Below are 17,395 nucleotides of genomic sequence, written 5' to 3' on the forward strand. Positions count from 1 at the left end.
TTGATGCACCGAATTATGTATTTCATATATTAGTAATTTTGTAATCTATATATCAATATTATACGCTGAATTATATATTGTGTATATGTAAAAAGTATGTATGTGAATGTTCCATCCCTATGATCAATGTAGTCGTTGCTTATCTACAGCAGTTAAGAGGAGAGCCGGAATCTCGAAATCTAGAATAGTCTTAACATGTAACGGCGCTGGATTCTCAGTGCTGTTAATCATTTGGTGTCTGCCTCTTCCCAGAGCTATCATAAGATGGAGTACTGCACATTTGCTACTGAATTCATCCTTTTTAAAATGAATGAATATGCTTACATGCGCTGTGGACTCCAAAATAGTTTCTGGGGACGTGAGTTATAGTGAACGTTTTAAACGACTGTAAACCCTGTTTACGTTCAGTGGCTGAGATCTGCAGGGAGACTTTACTGAGGGCCTCTCAGACCTGAACGGAGTAAGTAGGGTGGCCAGAATCTGATATTTCAGACTTAAACCCTACCGTAGAGTCCATTGGGGAGAGAATTAGAAATTTAGTAAAAGCAAATTTTGAACTGACGTGAGGAAATCCTTTTAATTTATGGGATGTTTAATTTTTTTAATCAATTGCCAAGTCTTGTCACTTGATGCAGATATACTAAGATCCTTCAAGAATAACTCCTCCTTCCACCTCCTGATCCTCGTCTCTCCTTATACTTTCCCTTGTCCTCTCTGCCGTTTAGCACAAACAGCTTGAACGGGATGTCACATGTAATCCCATGTAAACCACTGGTTTAGAAATATTTGCAGCCCAGTCTCATCCTTTTTCTTCTAATAGGCTCAGCTTCTGGCAAGGATGGGATTAGGGTAATGTTTTTTGGGAAGGAGCTCCCTTTTCATGGAATAGGTTTGAGATCTTGAGAACTCAGGGAAGGTGATGTAGGTCTTTAACTCCTCAAGCCAAGCGCATGTTGCCTATAATTGAGAGACTCAGTTAGGATATGCTGAATTTATGTAGTATAAATGTTGTTTTTTTTATATTGTTACTATTTTTAGTTTTAACGGACATTTGAATTTAGGTCACTTTGGGTTAGAAAATAAGAATGTTTAGCAGCCCAAGCAAGGCCGAGGCCACGCTTCGAGCGAGGTTTGGAGGACCTCGTCTCATTGTGAACTGTTCTAACTTTCCCCTTTGTGTTTCTTCATCCGTAGGCCCGCTGGTTCTGGGAGGCCTACTTCCGCTCCATGAAGGCTATCGCCATGGCGACACTGCAGATCATTAACGACCGGATCTACCCTTATGCCGCCCGCTCTTACGAGCAGTGGAACGACCCCCCCCAGGTGGTAAGATGTTGTGCCTGTAGTGGAAATGGTTCAGACTTCTGGGCATCTCAAGGGCCAGTCACGTTGCTGCATTACCCTCGATTTGTCCTCCCCGTGGAACTCATCCCCTGTTTTTACAGAAGGGGAAAAACAATCTGATGTAACCTAACCAAAGATGCACTGATTGAAGCTATCAGCAGGGGATCTTTTTGTTTGGCACCTGAAATATTTCCCGAAAGACTTGTTTCACACTGCACCCTCAGAACGTTGTTGGATTTTGAGGTGAAATTATGTTGCAAATTTATCGTGGTGTTGAGGGCTAGATGAATACGTCCTGTAGCGTGGTGTTGGCCTGAGATGGAGTGATAAGGAAAGAGTCCAGAGGCGGTTTAAGTTCCACTCACACACGGTTTTGGCATTTTGGTTGGGTTTTCTGGATTCCCAGTCGCAAACACCTCTGTAGCATGAAGATTGGCGTGGGCTGTGTGCGTTGCTCCATTTGTAATTGGTTAACAAAGTTCAACACAAACGAATGTTGGCTGCAGCCACCGCCTGGCAGCTGCAGTGTCAGAATGGCACCAGCAGTGTGTTGCCCGCTGTGGTTTCATGCGTGGGGTGTTTTTGGGGCGGAGGGAGTGGTATTCTTGTTGCCTTCCACTGCTCTCATGGACTGAATACAAGAGATTGCATCTTTTCAGTTCTGTTTTGTGATTAAAAAAGACGTAGACTTCAAGCAGTGGCCCCAGTTGGATTGGGAGTGAGCCATGAATGTGTGCGCCAGTTTAGCTCCTCCCGGATTACATTATTTGCGTACTATTTAGAAATGGCTACCCGTGTTCTCGTGCCAGGGCCTGTGGTGTGAGCGTGAACGTGCGTGTGTCTTTCTCTCTGGTGTTGGTGCCATATACTGTGCTGGAACAACAGATACTGTGCACTAAATGAATATTTATGATTCGCGTCACTCTGTGGTTATCACAGTCTTCAAGATCCACAGACAGACTGACTCAGTCTTTGGAGATCGGCGCTCCATGACTATTAATCACCCAGAAACAACAAGGAACAACCCTCACACAGTGCCTCACACACCCCCATGCAGTCCATACATGTGCCTTTCTTTTTTTATTGTGCTCACTGTAAAGTGCCAGCATTCTCAAAATAGTCACTGGCCTTGATTGTATACTGCTTCACAGCAAAGGGCAAGTCTGTCAGAGATGGTTTATGGGAAAAGATGCAACATATGGAAGTTTTTGGTTTATCAAAGGACGTTTCCGTTTTCTGACTTCGAAGACTACAACCAGGCTTTGTAGCAGCCTTGTGAATGCTTTTCAGTTTTCAAGTCAAACCCTCACCGAGACATTCTTATGTACTGTACCACTCATAAAAGGTTTTAATTCATTCCACATATTTGGATGTAAAAACCTTGATAAATCACCCCCTGTGAGTGTCTGTCTCTCAGGCTCATCTGTTACTTCATTGATTTATTTTGAGATGTTTATTCTGTTTCTGGGATTTTGCTCCCACACATGAGTTCATAGATGCTGATTGAGGCAACCAATTAATGTTGCCAATGTTAACACGCTGTAGTCTATTAAGAACTGGTGGGAGCGTCTAATGTGATAGTTGACGTTTTACACAGCCCAGCAATGGTATGTTACTATTTCACAGTGTAATACAGTAGTACAGTACTTCTAAGTAGTAGTCTTGGTAATTAACAGTAACAATTGACATTATTTTGTCATGCATCGTATTTAAAACGAAATCAAAGGAGTGTTGGGCTGCAAAAGGTTAATTCTGCTGCGTATTTGGCCTTTGACCGTTCCAAGATGAGAAGAAAGATGAAATACTTTCTCAACATATTCAATGGAAACACGTTGAGCAGAATTGGACCAGAGCACTAAATAAATCAAGCACAATTTTTTTTTCTTCTATCCACCGGAGAAATAATTGAAACCACATTTAGGTTTGGAAGAAATGTAAAAAGCCTTTGACTGCTGCTGGGAGATACGCTTGTCTTTTCTGCTTCTCTGGATAGATTCTTTGTGTGCGTGTGTGTATGAGGGTACAGAAGTTTTGAGCAGTAAATGTGTCCTTTCCCCTCTCACTTCACTCTCTCCAGTCTTTAAAAGGACCCCTCCTGGTTTATGAGGCACTGGGTCAGATCGATGTTGGGTCATTAACCCTTACGTATGATGGGAGGGGGGCTGAGGTCTGAAATTTCTACGAGAGTTACACACATACTCAGTCTCTAATAAATTCAGCTTCTTCCTCCAGCCTGTGGCGTGTTGTGCTTTATATGCTATCTGTGTTTTCAGGACTAAAAGACCCTCAAAGTTTTACTGCCACCAGTGAAACCAGCACCGTGCCAGATATAAAAAATGCCCAGTGGAGCCACTGTCTGTTTTACATGCTGCAGGCTCTGATGTGCCTTACAACTGAGATGGCACAGGCTAGTTCTCACTGACAGCACTGCAAGCTCATGTGAGCCTGACAAACCATGGTGGATGTTATAGCAAAGGAAGATGAGGGTGCTCTGGATAACTGAAGCCTACCCATCCCCAGCCACGTTTGGGCACTGTTGCACCTTCACTTAAAATACATGAGAGTGGTTCTACGAATGAGGACATCATTTAGACTTGTTGAGGAAGTTGACTTTGTTGCTCTCCTCCAGAACAGCAGCCTTCTTACAGCATGTAACCAAAATTAAAAACAGTATTCCAAGTGAGATCTGACAAATGAATTATACTGTATAATTTTAATGTGATTTCCTAGATTTAAAATTTTACCTTCTTAATCTATCAAAGCATTTTGTTTGCTGTAATCATCCTTTTATTATTATATCTCTGCACAGTCTATAAGAATGTCTACCTAAACTTCGAGATCTTTGTTGGTTGTCATTGTCTCTAATCCATTACTACTCATTTTATGTGTGACATTGAGGTTCTGCTTCATGCAGACATTGCAGTCCTCTTGTATTGCTTGTGCCACTGCTGCATTATCTACCACACTACTGATCTTTGTATCATCTATGAATCTAACACATTTATTAGTTGTACAAGAATCTAAATGTTTGAAATAGAATAGGAAGAGCAGTGATGATAAAGACAGAAGAAAGGGAAAACTTTGCTTGCAGCTGATGCTTGAACCATAGAGTACAAATTACTCTTTGAGTGAGTGCCATACTACTTGAGTACAGGTCTTTCAAGCATTAGTAGTCTGTGCCTAGACCTTTATTTTTACATTTTAACGCGTGCTGTAACATTCTTGGTATATGGAAATAAAGATCCTTATCCACACAGTATAATAAGACCTCCGTCATTTCAGTTTGGCTTTTCCTTAGTGAATTTCACATTTTCTTTCTGTTAAGTAAGTGTCAAGTGTCCAAGAATATTTTAACTTAACTCCAGTGTAGTGATATAAAAGCAAATGAAGCTGTATACTGTAAATCTTGCTCATTTTCGGCGCTTAGAAATTCACAGATGCCTTCTACTCCTTCCCTTCAGCCGAACTTGTTGTTGACATGTTACCATTATATACATTTGCTGTTGATCAAGCGGGGAGAAAATTGTGTGTGTATTTTGCGTTTGGAAATGTAAAGTATTTTTTTTTAATATGCTGTCATCTGCATTCCATTTTTATTTAATCCCAAATCTGTTCTTCCATGATCCTGACTGAAAAACACGCCAAAACCCAAAGCCACATGAAACAGCCTTTCCTCTCCCTCTGTCAGTCAACCCGTTAAGTTAACTTCAGAATCACAGCGTGACACATGGCTGTTATATGAGAGAAAGTGGTTATGAATGTGTGGAGTTTCTTTTATTTTCGCAAAAGAAATTAGCAGGGTGGAGGTAAAAGAATATATATATATATAATAACTACAAGTTGCTGTGTCAGTAATTAGATGAATTCTAGCAGTTACATCTAAAAGAAAATGTTATTTTTTCCCCTGAATTTGACACTGAGGCTTAGAAAAAAAGAGTTGTAGTGGGCAGGAGTATTCTGTTTCAGTCAAATGGGCCGGCATATGTGGCCACAAAACAGCACTCTGGAAATGATAACAGTTTCATGTATTTCTGTATAAAAGCGCACACAACGGCGTCGGCAAAAGAACAAGAGTGGAATTGAGTTTCACCCGTACAACCGATCGGCATACGTTTAAATTGCCGTTTAATATTAAAAACGTAGTTGTTTACACGCTCCACTGAAATATTGACAGCCTATGGGAAAAGGTTTGAAAGCTTTGTCTCACGAGCAAGCATCATATTATCATGCGCAGTATGTTCCTTTTTAACATTGGTGAACGCAAGTCAAAAGCAAAACTGATGTGTAGTGAAGGGTGTCTGAGTCAGACTGCTCTGACGTGGACTATTTCTAGCACACACTATTGCTTGGACCAAATTAAGCATTCATTTCACTTCCCTTTAAATGTGCCAGGCGTAGCTGTACCTCAGTGCTTTCAAACCGTGGTAGTCACTTAAACAAATAAAGCATGTTTTAAATGTTTGTTTGCGATGTACATTTAATATTGTTAGACACTTCAAAGAATGTTGTATATACTAATAAGACATTTAAGAGAAGGACCAGTTCACTGATGTAGAGTTCTTAATAGCCAGCTCCATGACAACCGACCACGCTGGATTTGCACTTGAGACTCTTTAAGACAGCTGGTAAACCACCAAGGCTGATTTGGTGGGTGGAAGCTGGTAGAAAATATGAATAGCTTGAACCCACAATTTTACATGAGCTCTGTGATTTCTCCTTTACAAATTGACTGTCTTTTGAGCAGTCCCAAGTTCAAGACGGTGTGTGGTCTTGGGTTCGGTTTGTCTGTGAAACTGCAGTCCTCCCTTTGCTTGCTCCACTCTGCCGCTGAACCGGTCTCCACGGAAGTTGCAAGAAGCGTCATCAGTTAAACAGTGTGCACACAGACTTGACTCAGGACTGTGTTTGTGAGCTGATTTGCTTTGTCGGCCTGCTCCGCTGCACGCTTAGACTCAAGATCCGAGTAGATGGCAAAAGTTCATCTTTTGATCATTTTCATAACAGTAGCTACAGTTATCTTTTTTTACATCCTCACACATATGCATCTGCATGAACTTTAACCCTGGGTCTTCCACATGTTGTTTCCCTTATTAAAAATACAATACTTGTAATACCTGACAAATCACAGGAATTTATGAATGTGCGCTTTATTTTAATCAATTAATCTGTTAATGTAATTGGATTTTTTTCCTCACACTGTGCTTCTGTTTAGAGTAGGACAGGTACCGTATTGATTGTGGCATACCAAGCAGAATTAAAAGATTGTGTGTCAGTAATAGCGCTGTTCGCTATGGCGTTAATTACAAGCTCTCATTTGAACCTGGACAGAATATTTTACAGCTTTCTAAGGACCATTCAAAAGGTACATCTCTGCGCTGTTCTTATTTTCATTAAATCTTGGCCACTTCATTTTTACAAAGCTAGTTACAAGGCAACGAGCCACATTTCAGTAGGATCCCTTCAAGTAAACACTATTATTTTATGGCTTAGTGCTTAGGGTTTACAATGTGAAGATTGGGTTCCAAATGGAGACCCTGTGCTCTTTCCTATCGTTAAGTCAAGGGTCTTTAGGTATCAAACAGGCAGGCAGTTCAGTGTCTATATCAGTGGAGGAAGAGGTTTATTGCTTGTCAAGTTCCAGGCCACTCTGTTTTACAAACAAGCTGGGGTACATCGTAGTCACTATTAAGTGGGGCACTCACAGTGATTGCAGAATGGAAATGTTGTGCTTTCATCCCTGCATAAAGACTGCTCGTTTGAATTTATTGCTTTTTAATGTAACCCTAGCCTGGAGGAGGAAGATTTAGGCACTGGTTTGGCAAAGCTGAAAGGTCACTGTGAACTCCTTCCGACCAGTTTATTAACCTGACACATGCTATCAAAATTGTTTTTCCCCCGTCTTTGTCCAAGTTTCATTAACTGTTATGCTTGGTTTTGGCATTAGAGTCAAATCAAATGTTAAAGGGACCATTAATGAGTTTAGGCACTGGTTTCAAATTGTAAAAGCCAGATAGGTTGTTTGTCTGAAAAGGGGATAGGAATGAAGGCTAGAGAAAAATGACGCATGCAGCATGAGCGCTATCAATAGAAAGCCTTTTAATCAAGTGCCGTTTTCTCAGAGCTGGTCTCTCTTCCTTGCCGGTCTCCTCAGAAGTGGTCCAGCGTGAACAGCCCTCTCTTCCTTCCCCTCATCCCTCCTCGGTCGCCCGGCTTCACTGCTGTGGTGCTCACGTATGACCGCATCGAGAGCCTCTTCCGCGTCATCACCGAAATCTCCAAGGTCCCCAGCCTGGCCAAGCTTCTCGTGGTGTGGAACAACCAGAACAAGAGTCCACCCGAAGGTGAGCTTCCCTGAACTCCCACTGGCTCGTGAAAGGACACCCTCATCGAGCCGTCTGAGTCTGCAAAAGAGGTTACCAACATGACAGGGCATCCGGCTCATCTTGCTTGTTTGGTTGCTATTAGCTTAATGCTCCAAGAATTAAACTGACCCGTTTCTGAAAGGGTCCTACAAAATCAGTTTCCACAACACAGCAAGGGACACTGGTTCCAGACTCCCCCAGTCTAGGAACTGAAATATCCAGTGAAATACAATGACAGCTCCTGTCATCTGTCCTGAATCTTCCCGTCCTCCACACACTTACACTCACTGTAGATCTTTAAGATATCCAACTGCACCAATTTCCCACTAGATTTTTGTTATTCTAAGTAAAGAAAGATTCAGCTCCACTAATGTTTTATATCTAAAAATCAGTTTAATAAAAATCTTTTTTGGCACGACAGTATTTCCAATTTTGGTCTCTCTACACTCTCTCTAAACTCTAAGGCATTTTAGCTTTTTAAAATCATAAATTGTGTTGATAGACGATCCTTGTCCCAGTTCCATTTGTCAAAAATGTTTTTACTTTCATAAGAGGTATTAAATATTGCATATCTACATGTTTTCCTTTGTCTTTTTTATCCCAATAAAATACCAACATTATGATTTCACATTTTGCTTTATTCCGTCACGTTTTCTTGAAATAATTTATAACCAATTAGAAGTGATTCAAGCAAAGTTGGGTATTAATCATTATTTACTGCACTTCTAGCCTTAACGATCCACCTAACAAGGTTATTAAGTATGCTGTTGTTTATGGAGCCCTTTGATTGACATACAAGAATAAAAGGAGAGCAGAAAGGAATTGAAATATATCCTCTCCATAGATTTCTAGTACTGCAATTATGAGCAAGGGGCACTTTGAAGTGGCTTAATGGCCCACTGTTCGCTTTGATTAAAGATCGCAAGCTAGACATGCTATAGTAGCACTAACCTATTAGTATTAATAAGGCATTTTCACAAGTCAACCTGAGTTTATAGTGAAAATCAGTCATACTGGCCTGGTAGAGGTAAGAAGCAAGCCTTTTGTGTTTTTTGTTTTCCAGCTGTGGCGCCATTTCAATTACAGCTGTTTACTCGGCGCTAAAATGCAGCAAACGTCCATTTGAAATTCTTGCTAGTAACATCCTCTTCTGATATTCAAGGTTATTTTTTTGTTTTTTTTCCTCTTTCTTTATTGAAAATTGGAACAAAATCTAAATAAAATGCCAGAATAGATATCAGTTGAAAGTTATTATACTTGATTTTATGTGTCCTTCATCAGGAAAATATCAGTAAATTGTTGAATACATTTAAAAAAATACTTTTTTCTTCATTTGTATTCAAAGACCACATCATGCGATGGTTGTTTAGTAATGTCTCATTACTGAACAAATGAAACAGATTTTAATTTGTTTTTGGTTTATCAAATTGTCTCACACGATCTAATGTTTCAGAAATTAATTTTAACTTCAAAGTAATTTCCAATTTAAATCAAATGACTGCATAAATGTAGAAATTGGTGGCCAAAGGAAATATCTGTGGTTTAATTTCTAAAGATGCATATTAAACATCAGAAATCTTTTTTTCCAAGACTGCTTAATTTCTGAAAACGTTTTGTACTTTTTAAGTTAGTCCACACCCTCGTCCACACTAGAGCAAAAACAATCAATGGACCTCCTTTTTCCGTTAGTGATATTGAGAAATGCTGTGTAAATTTCCTTTAGATGGCCTATACAAATCTCAAGACCTGCAAAACGGCAACTGCTGCCCAGCCACTCTGTCTCATCCCCTTGTCCTCAGTCGTAACCACCAGACTCCTCTGGCTGCCTCTGTCAGCCTTGGCTGCAGTGCAGGAGATGAAAGGTTTTGTTTCCCAAGCTGGATCGTAAATGCCAATTCTCTTTGGCATTCAAAGTGAGCCTTCCCCTCGGCCCATTTGAGTATTTCCCTTCTCATTTAGCTGTTGTTAAATAACGCTGGAATCGAAACGCTGAAATCCTGGCTCATGAAAGTAATTGCGAAGGGATTCGTGTATCCAGTTCTTTGGGGAGGGATTTTAGTTTTCATTTTTTGAAGTTGCTTTCATCTTTGAAAATGGAGTACTTCCGGCACTTGAGCAAAGCACATCATTTATTTTTTTAGAAGTCAGAGGGATGCCAGCAGTAAACCTTAAAGGCAGTGTCCTGTTGTGCAATCAGGAATTAGTTAACCGTTGTTAGGAGATTTACCTCTGAAATTGCTATTTTGCCTTTGAAATGTTATTCATCTTCTTTTTATTTTCCCTGTAAGATTTACTTTTAACATTTCACATTTCATGTTGAGACCTTTTTGTCTTCATTTTCAAACAGGCCTAATTTCAGACCCCTTTGTCACCTTACCTTAGTGAAATGAAGAAACAGTATTATCACACCTCAATTAATACCATACAGCATTGATTCTCCAGAGTTCTCTTCAAGTGTGACTTAACTGAGAAGCTTAATACCATTCAAATATTGACATGCTAGTTAGCTTTAGAGACCTTTTCAGTTGAATGTATTTTAAATATCTTAAAGATACTATATTTATTGTAAAAATCCAGAACAGCAGTCAAGTGTAGACGTAAATGGTTGAACTCTGTGCAAGTATCAGAAGCCTTCAGTTCTGCATAATCTAAAGCCTTCCTCTGTGGGTCCTCTTCTAGAGTCCCTTTGGCCCAAGATCTCAGTGCCTCTCAAGGTGGTGCGTACGAAGGAGAACAAGCTGAGCAACCGCTTCTTCCCCTATGATGAGATTGAGACGGAAGCTGTGCTGGCCATCGATGATGACATCATTATGCTGACCTCAGATGAACTGCAGTTTGGCTACGAGGTGAGTGATGCATACAGCACACTTTACACCCCCTCTGCCCCAGTCATACCATTTGATATCTTCTGGAAGAGGATGCAAGCAATTGAGTTTGAAAAAGGAGAAACCATTCAGCTGAATGTCAACTCTTTTGCACATCACCAACTTTGATTGTAAACAAAGCTAAATCTGTCTAAATGTACCTTCAGCCCAAAAGCACTGGGAATTCAGTACAAGTGGCGTCACAGCGTAGAAGAATGTCCTAAATGTCTTCGTAATTTGACTATGCACAACATTTAGTCTAGAACCAAACTGTATCAAACATGTGTCTGGATTTTCTTTATGTTCATGTTTCTCTTAATTCTTGCCTCAGCACCTTGTTAGTGAGCTAAAAAGTACAGATACCTGAAGGCCCTTGAACGCTGAAAGCAAAGATTTACAGGTTGAGGGTAGAAATTATGCAATACCACTCCAGTGGCTCCTGGGATTTAGTTCTCTGTATAAGTGCTGTACATAAACAGGACTTGTTAGTAACATTGCAGAAAGACCTGATATCCATTTTGATCTAAAGATTAAAGTTTCAGGGCTTGAAACCCTTGAAATTGTGACTTTTTTTCTACTCCAGGCAGTTATGTATCCAGGAAAATATCAGTTTAGATCAGGGAGTGCACATCTCCCAGACTAAAGAAACAGAAGGTCTCTGTTTTTTCTTTTCATCTGAGTTCTTAATTACTTAATTGAACTCGTTATTTGTTTAATTGCGCAAGTGTAAGCCATTCCCTGTTCTTAAGAAAGTTGAGATTTAAAGAGACCTACAGTATAAAACCTGCTGGATTGCAGCCCTTGAGGACTGGAGTAAACCTGGCTTCGATGTTGTTGCAGACAGTACCTGAGAAACAGTTAAGATATTCGTACAGATATTTTGTGTAACTTTGTCTCATCAAAGAATTGGCTTGAAGTTTCTAGGTCAGACAACTTGTAATGTCTTAGAACTTACATAAAGAGATTCCTTTCCCAGATAATTATGTGCATGTGTGTGTATTATAATATATGTAATCATATTCCCTGCATTTTGGTGGGAAGAAGTAGGTTCAGGCGATTTTGTCCTGTATTCTGTTCAAATTTATGACAGTTAACGTGGGACTTCTTGATGTCCATTTTTATTCAGGGGTCTCCATCTCAGTTACTGAAAAGGAACAGTGTCTTATAAAGTCATTCCAGCCCCACATTGAATAGCTTAATTGAACTTAATTGAATTATTGTCTTGTTCCAGACTAGCCCCAGATTGAAGACAACTATGAAACTTAAGGGAAGAATACTCTCTAGTCTTGAGGTCAATATTCTTATTTCTGAAGTGTTCCTTTCTCATCTTCTTTACCCCTAGCATAGATTTAAAGAGTTAACTTGGCTTGTTTATCTGATCGGATTGTTTTGCTCAATTCATAGATCTATTACTCTTTTCCCTTTTACGCAGTGAAGATTAGGAATTTAAACCTGAAACTACAAACCCCTCGTAACATCAGAAGAGGTCATTTAAGAAAGAAAGAAATGACATCCATAACTCTTAAAGTTCTGCCACTCTATATTCCACAAAGATCTTCCTTCAGCTGACAGAGCTTGGCAGTCAGTGTGATGTTTGGGGAATGATGACAAGCTAACCTGACATTGACCATGGCTGTAGGAGCAACTAGGACTCACCTGGAGGCATTTAAGTCCGATTTAGACAATTTTGAACAATTTAAGATAATAAGCCCCTGTCCTGATTTCAAATCAGAGCTGGCAGGGACAGCTTGAAAAACACCAGGCTTTGGATTGTGTGTATTGTGTGCTACTAACTGTATTGTTGGGCTGAAGGAAGGAACACAATGACCTTTCTGTGTTAGTTGGAGCCTGGGGCTGACTTCTGATCACACTGTGTACAAGTTTTTCACAGGATAGTACTGCAAATGACAGCCCGAAGTTTTCAATCTTAGATATGGTTATGAAACTTGTCCTTGTAATACAACAGCAGCTTTAAATCAGCAAGCAAGTTTGCAGATGAGATGTCTGAGATGTTAAAGTAGATTCATTCTGATTAATTAGGTAGATAACATCCGTTTAAGGAAATAGTATTCACTCAATACACAAAATATAAACTTTTCTTGTTACTGTATGCTTTTGAAAAATCTGATGTTTTAACTGAGCTTATTCTTTATGATGGATGATAAAACAAATATTTACTTCATAAATAAAACAAAATTCTTAGGAATTGTACCTGTTACAGTACATGTAAGAAAAAGCATTAATAACAATCAACATGGATACGTAAGCTATGTTTCTTATATCTGGGTAGACTAATTAGTTTATAATTACATTGTATTCCTAGATTCATTTTCAAATAATTATATTCTTATTTAAAAGTAATTATTATTTTAGATTAGTATATATTTTGTGGTTTTGAATGCTTTTTTTAAATGTCAGAATCTTATTTATGTGGCAATAATAATAATAATAATAATAATAATAATAATAATAATAATAATTTCCTGAAAGCTGGCACACTGATAGCATCTGTAAAAAGTTTTAAACATTTCTCATGCAGACAACTTTTTAGGCTATTTTATATACAATCAAGCAGGAAGTCAGTATTTGGTCCATAAAGTTACCACCAGACCTATATACCATTCCAAACATATCTCTTTTTACCCGGGCCTTATGGAGAAGGAAGCTGACATTGTACCAACTGTGGTTTGGAAGCAAGCCCTCATCTTAGATTCTGTTCCAGAGGTTGATACTGCATCTGAAGTGAACAAACACCTACCACATGGAGAAGAAAACTGCAGTGACATTTCTTTGAATGAATTTCAGAATACAGAAGAAGAATTCTTTACTTTTGTAACACGAAGGGCTGAATGTTAGTTGCTATAAATTCCATGAATGCTGAAATAAGTGGTCCTTCACATGTCAATGGTATGACAGACCATACATCAATTCATGAAAGACTAACCTTAAAATCTTTTTAAACCAGTGGTGAAACGTACCTGCTCCTTGCAAATAACCCATTATTTTCTTTGTACATTATGGATATGCATTGCACATCTATAACTATTAATACAAACACATTATTTTTCTAATGTCAGTGTTTTATAGATATAATGCCATTATAGCTAAGCATATAGAAATTATATAAGGATTGGTGCTGGAAAGGATAAATCAAAAAAAAAGAAAGAATACATCTCTCTTGGTGAATTGATTTGTTTTCCCGACAAAGGCATTTCAGTAATTTAATAATTTGACACATAATGTAAAATACTATTCAATGAAACATTAACACAGGAATTCATGATTAAATGCCAATAGCCAAGTAAATTCTGTGTTGATCAGGGTACTAGCATGTGGAACTCTAGCAATTTAATGGCTAACTGAGATGAGTAAAATTGCTGCATGATTGTTCATGACCGCTCAATTGGTAGTTTATAAGGAGTCTGTTTCGCCATGAGGAAGGCCCTGCATTTTACCTGTACAAATGCAAATACATGATGTCTGTGCTCTGAGCAAGTGCTTTGTCTATTGGACTTCTTAGAAATGCCTTATAATATTCTCTTTCACTGTACTGGTCACTGTTGCATGTTAAGAAAGCAAAACTCAGATCTGCTCGTGCTCACCTTAGCAGGGCTCAGCCAGGATTAGAGTCATCACAGTCAGTCAGCTAATGACACAGGCCAGGCCTATTCTGCCATTGTCTTCTGTCCAGGGATCAACCTGCATTCCCAACTTTTGAACCACACAGGACCCCCCAACCTAAATTGTTTCAGATTTGCAAAAAAAGATAGGTTGCTTCCTCCCAGAAAAATATGACTTCCAGATGCTGGGTAGAGCTGGGATTGTTAGCGAGTGAGCCGTATTCTTTTGTCTCTCTCTCCGTCTGACTGCAGGTGTGGCGCGAGTTCCCAGACAGGCTGGTGGGTTATCCAGGTCGGCTGCACCTGTGGGATCATGAAATGGGCAAGTGGAAATATGAGTCTGAGTGGACCAACGAGGTGTCCATGGTGCTGACTGGAGCTGCGTTTTACCACAAGGTAGGCAGTGTTCAATGCAGACAACGTAGACAATGCCTGTGGGTGTTTTTGTGCCCAAACACAAGCAAAGTGAAATCATCCTTAACCCACTATCCAAAAAACAGCCTGAGAACATTTGGAAATTGATAAGCTTTTAGCAATTGGATGAGCATTGCTCCTTTCTCTCATATTAACATATTATAAAATAAGAAGCATCTTGGACCTAGTTCCCAAAAAAGGATTTTACCTTCATGTAAGAAGATTGCAGAATGAAGTTGTTGTGTTCACATAAATCTTTCAGTATATTAAGGTGAGTCCTTATATACTCTTTTAATGTTTTTAATCTTTTTTGTAAAACTAACAGGTGTTTTTTCTTTCAAAAATGTGATTTATCCTTTGTGGCACAGAAAATGGTTTAGGAAATTGGGCTGTGGGCTGTTCATTGTATTAATTCTGTATTATGTATTTTGCTTAGTACTTCAACTACCTGTACACATACAAGATGCCTGGCGATATTAAAAACTGGGTTGATGCCCACATGAACTGTGAGGACATTGCTATGAACTTCCTGGTGGCTAACATCACTGGCAAGGCACCCATTAAGGTAAGACGGCAACGAGGAATGAGAAGAAGATAGGAAAATGCTTGTATGGGAAGCATTGCAAAGAATGCTCTCTACATGAGATTAACTACCCACTCCACAGTTAGTTAAGGTAAAGGACTAAACAAAAGGGCTTATTAGCAGGTGGTTAGCAGGCACTGCTAGAGATTGACTGCATTTGATACAAAAGATGTCACTATATCTCATTGTGCTGCATCCTTTGGATAATGCTCATTTGTAAGTGCCTTTACAGTTTTTGGTGAATATTTTACCACTGTCTCGATACAGGATTATTTTTTTGTAGATTTGTATGAATTATCAAATACTTGAGTATATGTGAAAGCCATGCTAGACAATGTGATGGAAAATCAGGAATAAATTTAAATGTAATATTAATCGGAAAACTGGAAACTGATGGACTCCTGAATTATGTAAAGTAATTATACTATAAACAAAAATAGTAGGAAATGTGTATATTTAGTTTCATAGGCAGCCTGGTTCATTTCTTAAAACTTTGCATTATCAGTGATATTTGTTTCAGTTTTTGAATGATTTGGATTTTTCTTCTGTCACAAACACTAGAATGGTGCCTACTGTCATTTATTCTGCTGTCTGGATTAGGACTCAGAAATGTGTAAGAGAGTCAGCTAAAGAGATACAAAAGCATGTTTTCCCCTGGTATAAGCACTAAATGATGATAAGTACGTCTGCTCTCCATTCCTTTTGGTTTCACTTTATTCGGTTTCAAAAAACAACTGTTATTGGTTACTTTCTATAGTGCCCAAAGTATAGTACAACCTGACGCAGTAGATTTCTCCTGCAGGAATATTCAGGATCTCCAGACTGAGAAGGTGCTCCCAGTTGTTCACATTGAAATTGTTTTAATGAAACTTAAGTGGTGCTGGACAGAACTACCAGGTCACTATACCATGTGTATGTCCTTCTAAACAACTTGAGCGATGTCCCTCTCATTAAAATGTGTTTACTTAAGCTTGCTGGGGCTGCCTCTGAAGTAAATACACCCCCTCCCCTTGCCACAAACTCTCCTCTCACCCCCCTTAATCATGCCTCTCACTGGTAATGAGCCGAGGGGAGAACTGGGAAGGTGTCATTTTATATCCTTTCTATATGTGAGTTGGAGAGGTCTGTTTACACAGGGCAGACTGGCACTGATAATTCTCATTAAAGCTGAATTAAATACACTTTCATCTCATCTCTCATTCTCCTCCCAATCTTGGCCACAAAGCTCCACTGAATACGTTTGTTTAATGGAATTTGTGTGTTTAAGTAATAATGCTGCAGGGGTCGTTTTCACAGCTCTGCAGTGTGATGTTTTTCTGAAGAGCCGAGAAGTGAAGTTCTTAACTGCAATGCAATATTCTTTTTTCTCATTAAAAAGCAGGGGCTTTTTGATAAACATTTGATGCAATTTTTTCCAAGGAAGAATATACATTCGTGTACTGGTTATTGAGTAAGCAGTTCTGAAGCCTGGCATTGCCTGTGTAAATTGTATTGTGCATGCTGCTTCAAAGGGAATCTGTGTGGTTTTCACGTGAATTTTTTCCCTTTCTTCAGGTGACCCCTCGGAAGAAGTTTAAGTGCCCTGAGTGCACAGCTATCGATGGGTTGTCCCTAGACCAGACACACATGGTAGAAAGGTAGGAGTATCCTGCTTTCCTGAGCTCTAATTCAGTCTCCACATTTAAAGAGCACACAGGGGTATAGCTCACTGCAAAGTATGTCTGCTGAGTTCAAATCCAGGTGCCCCAAAATATCATAAACTCTTCTCAACTTCCGAATGCTGGATGGCTGCCTGTTCCTTGAACTACACAGCGGCTCTTTAATCTGACTTCTGGCTATACCCATTCCCTGGCAAACCTTGTCCTGCATCTGAAAGCCATTGTGTAGTTACTAACAATCCTCAGACTGTACCCATTAATCCAGTGCCCACTGCAGCCATTTGGAGCCTGGTCTAATGTGTTGGCTGCCCACCTGACTGCCAGTCAAAATGCTTGCCCGTGTTAAAAAAACACGTGTATTAATATATACTGTATTACTGTGGATTGTCTGAAACCACTGCCTTGGATATGCTGTGAAGATTTTATGGATCCTTTGTAATTTAAATGTCAGATTTCTATTTCAAACATCTCTGACATTTTATAAAGTTGATACCTAGTGTGATGTCAAATTTTCACAAATTTTCTAACCAATGCTGTCAACATTTTAAGG

The 17,395-nt window shown here is 39.3% G+C and overlaps 1 protein-coding gene across 1 annotated transcript in view; it reads left to right on the forward strand.

The window, feature by feature from the left end:
* The window catches only part of ext2 (exostosin glycosyltransferase 2), a 39,512-nt gene that overhangs the window by 19,383 nt on the left and 2,734 nt on the right, over window positions 1–17,395 (forward strand). The window contains exons 9-14 of the mRNA XM_088935086.1: window positions 1,195–1,326; window positions 7,496–7,685; window positions 10,386–10,552; window positions 14,443–14,586; window positions 15,041–15,169; window positions 16,742–16,824. Of these exons, the coding sequence (XP_088791212.1) occupies window positions 1,195–1,326; window positions 7,496–7,685; window positions 10,386–10,552; window positions 14,443–14,586; window positions 15,041–15,169; window positions 16,742–16,824 (845 nt within the window). The remainder of the gene's footprint in view (window positions 1–1,194; window positions 1,327–7,495; window positions 7,686–10,385; window positions 10,553–14,442; window positions 14,587–15,040; window positions 15,170–16,741; window positions 16,825–17,395) is intronic.

This window comes from Atractosteus spatula, chromosome 16 (genome assembly GCF_055471065.1).
Source record: "Atractosteus spatula isolate fAtrSpa1 chromosome 16, fAtrSpa1.hap1, whole genome shotgun sequence".
In the NCBI taxonomy this organism is placed as follows: domain Eukaryota; kingdom Metazoa; phylum Chordata; class Actinopteri; order Semionotiformes; family Lepisosteidae; genus Atractosteus; species Atractosteus spatula.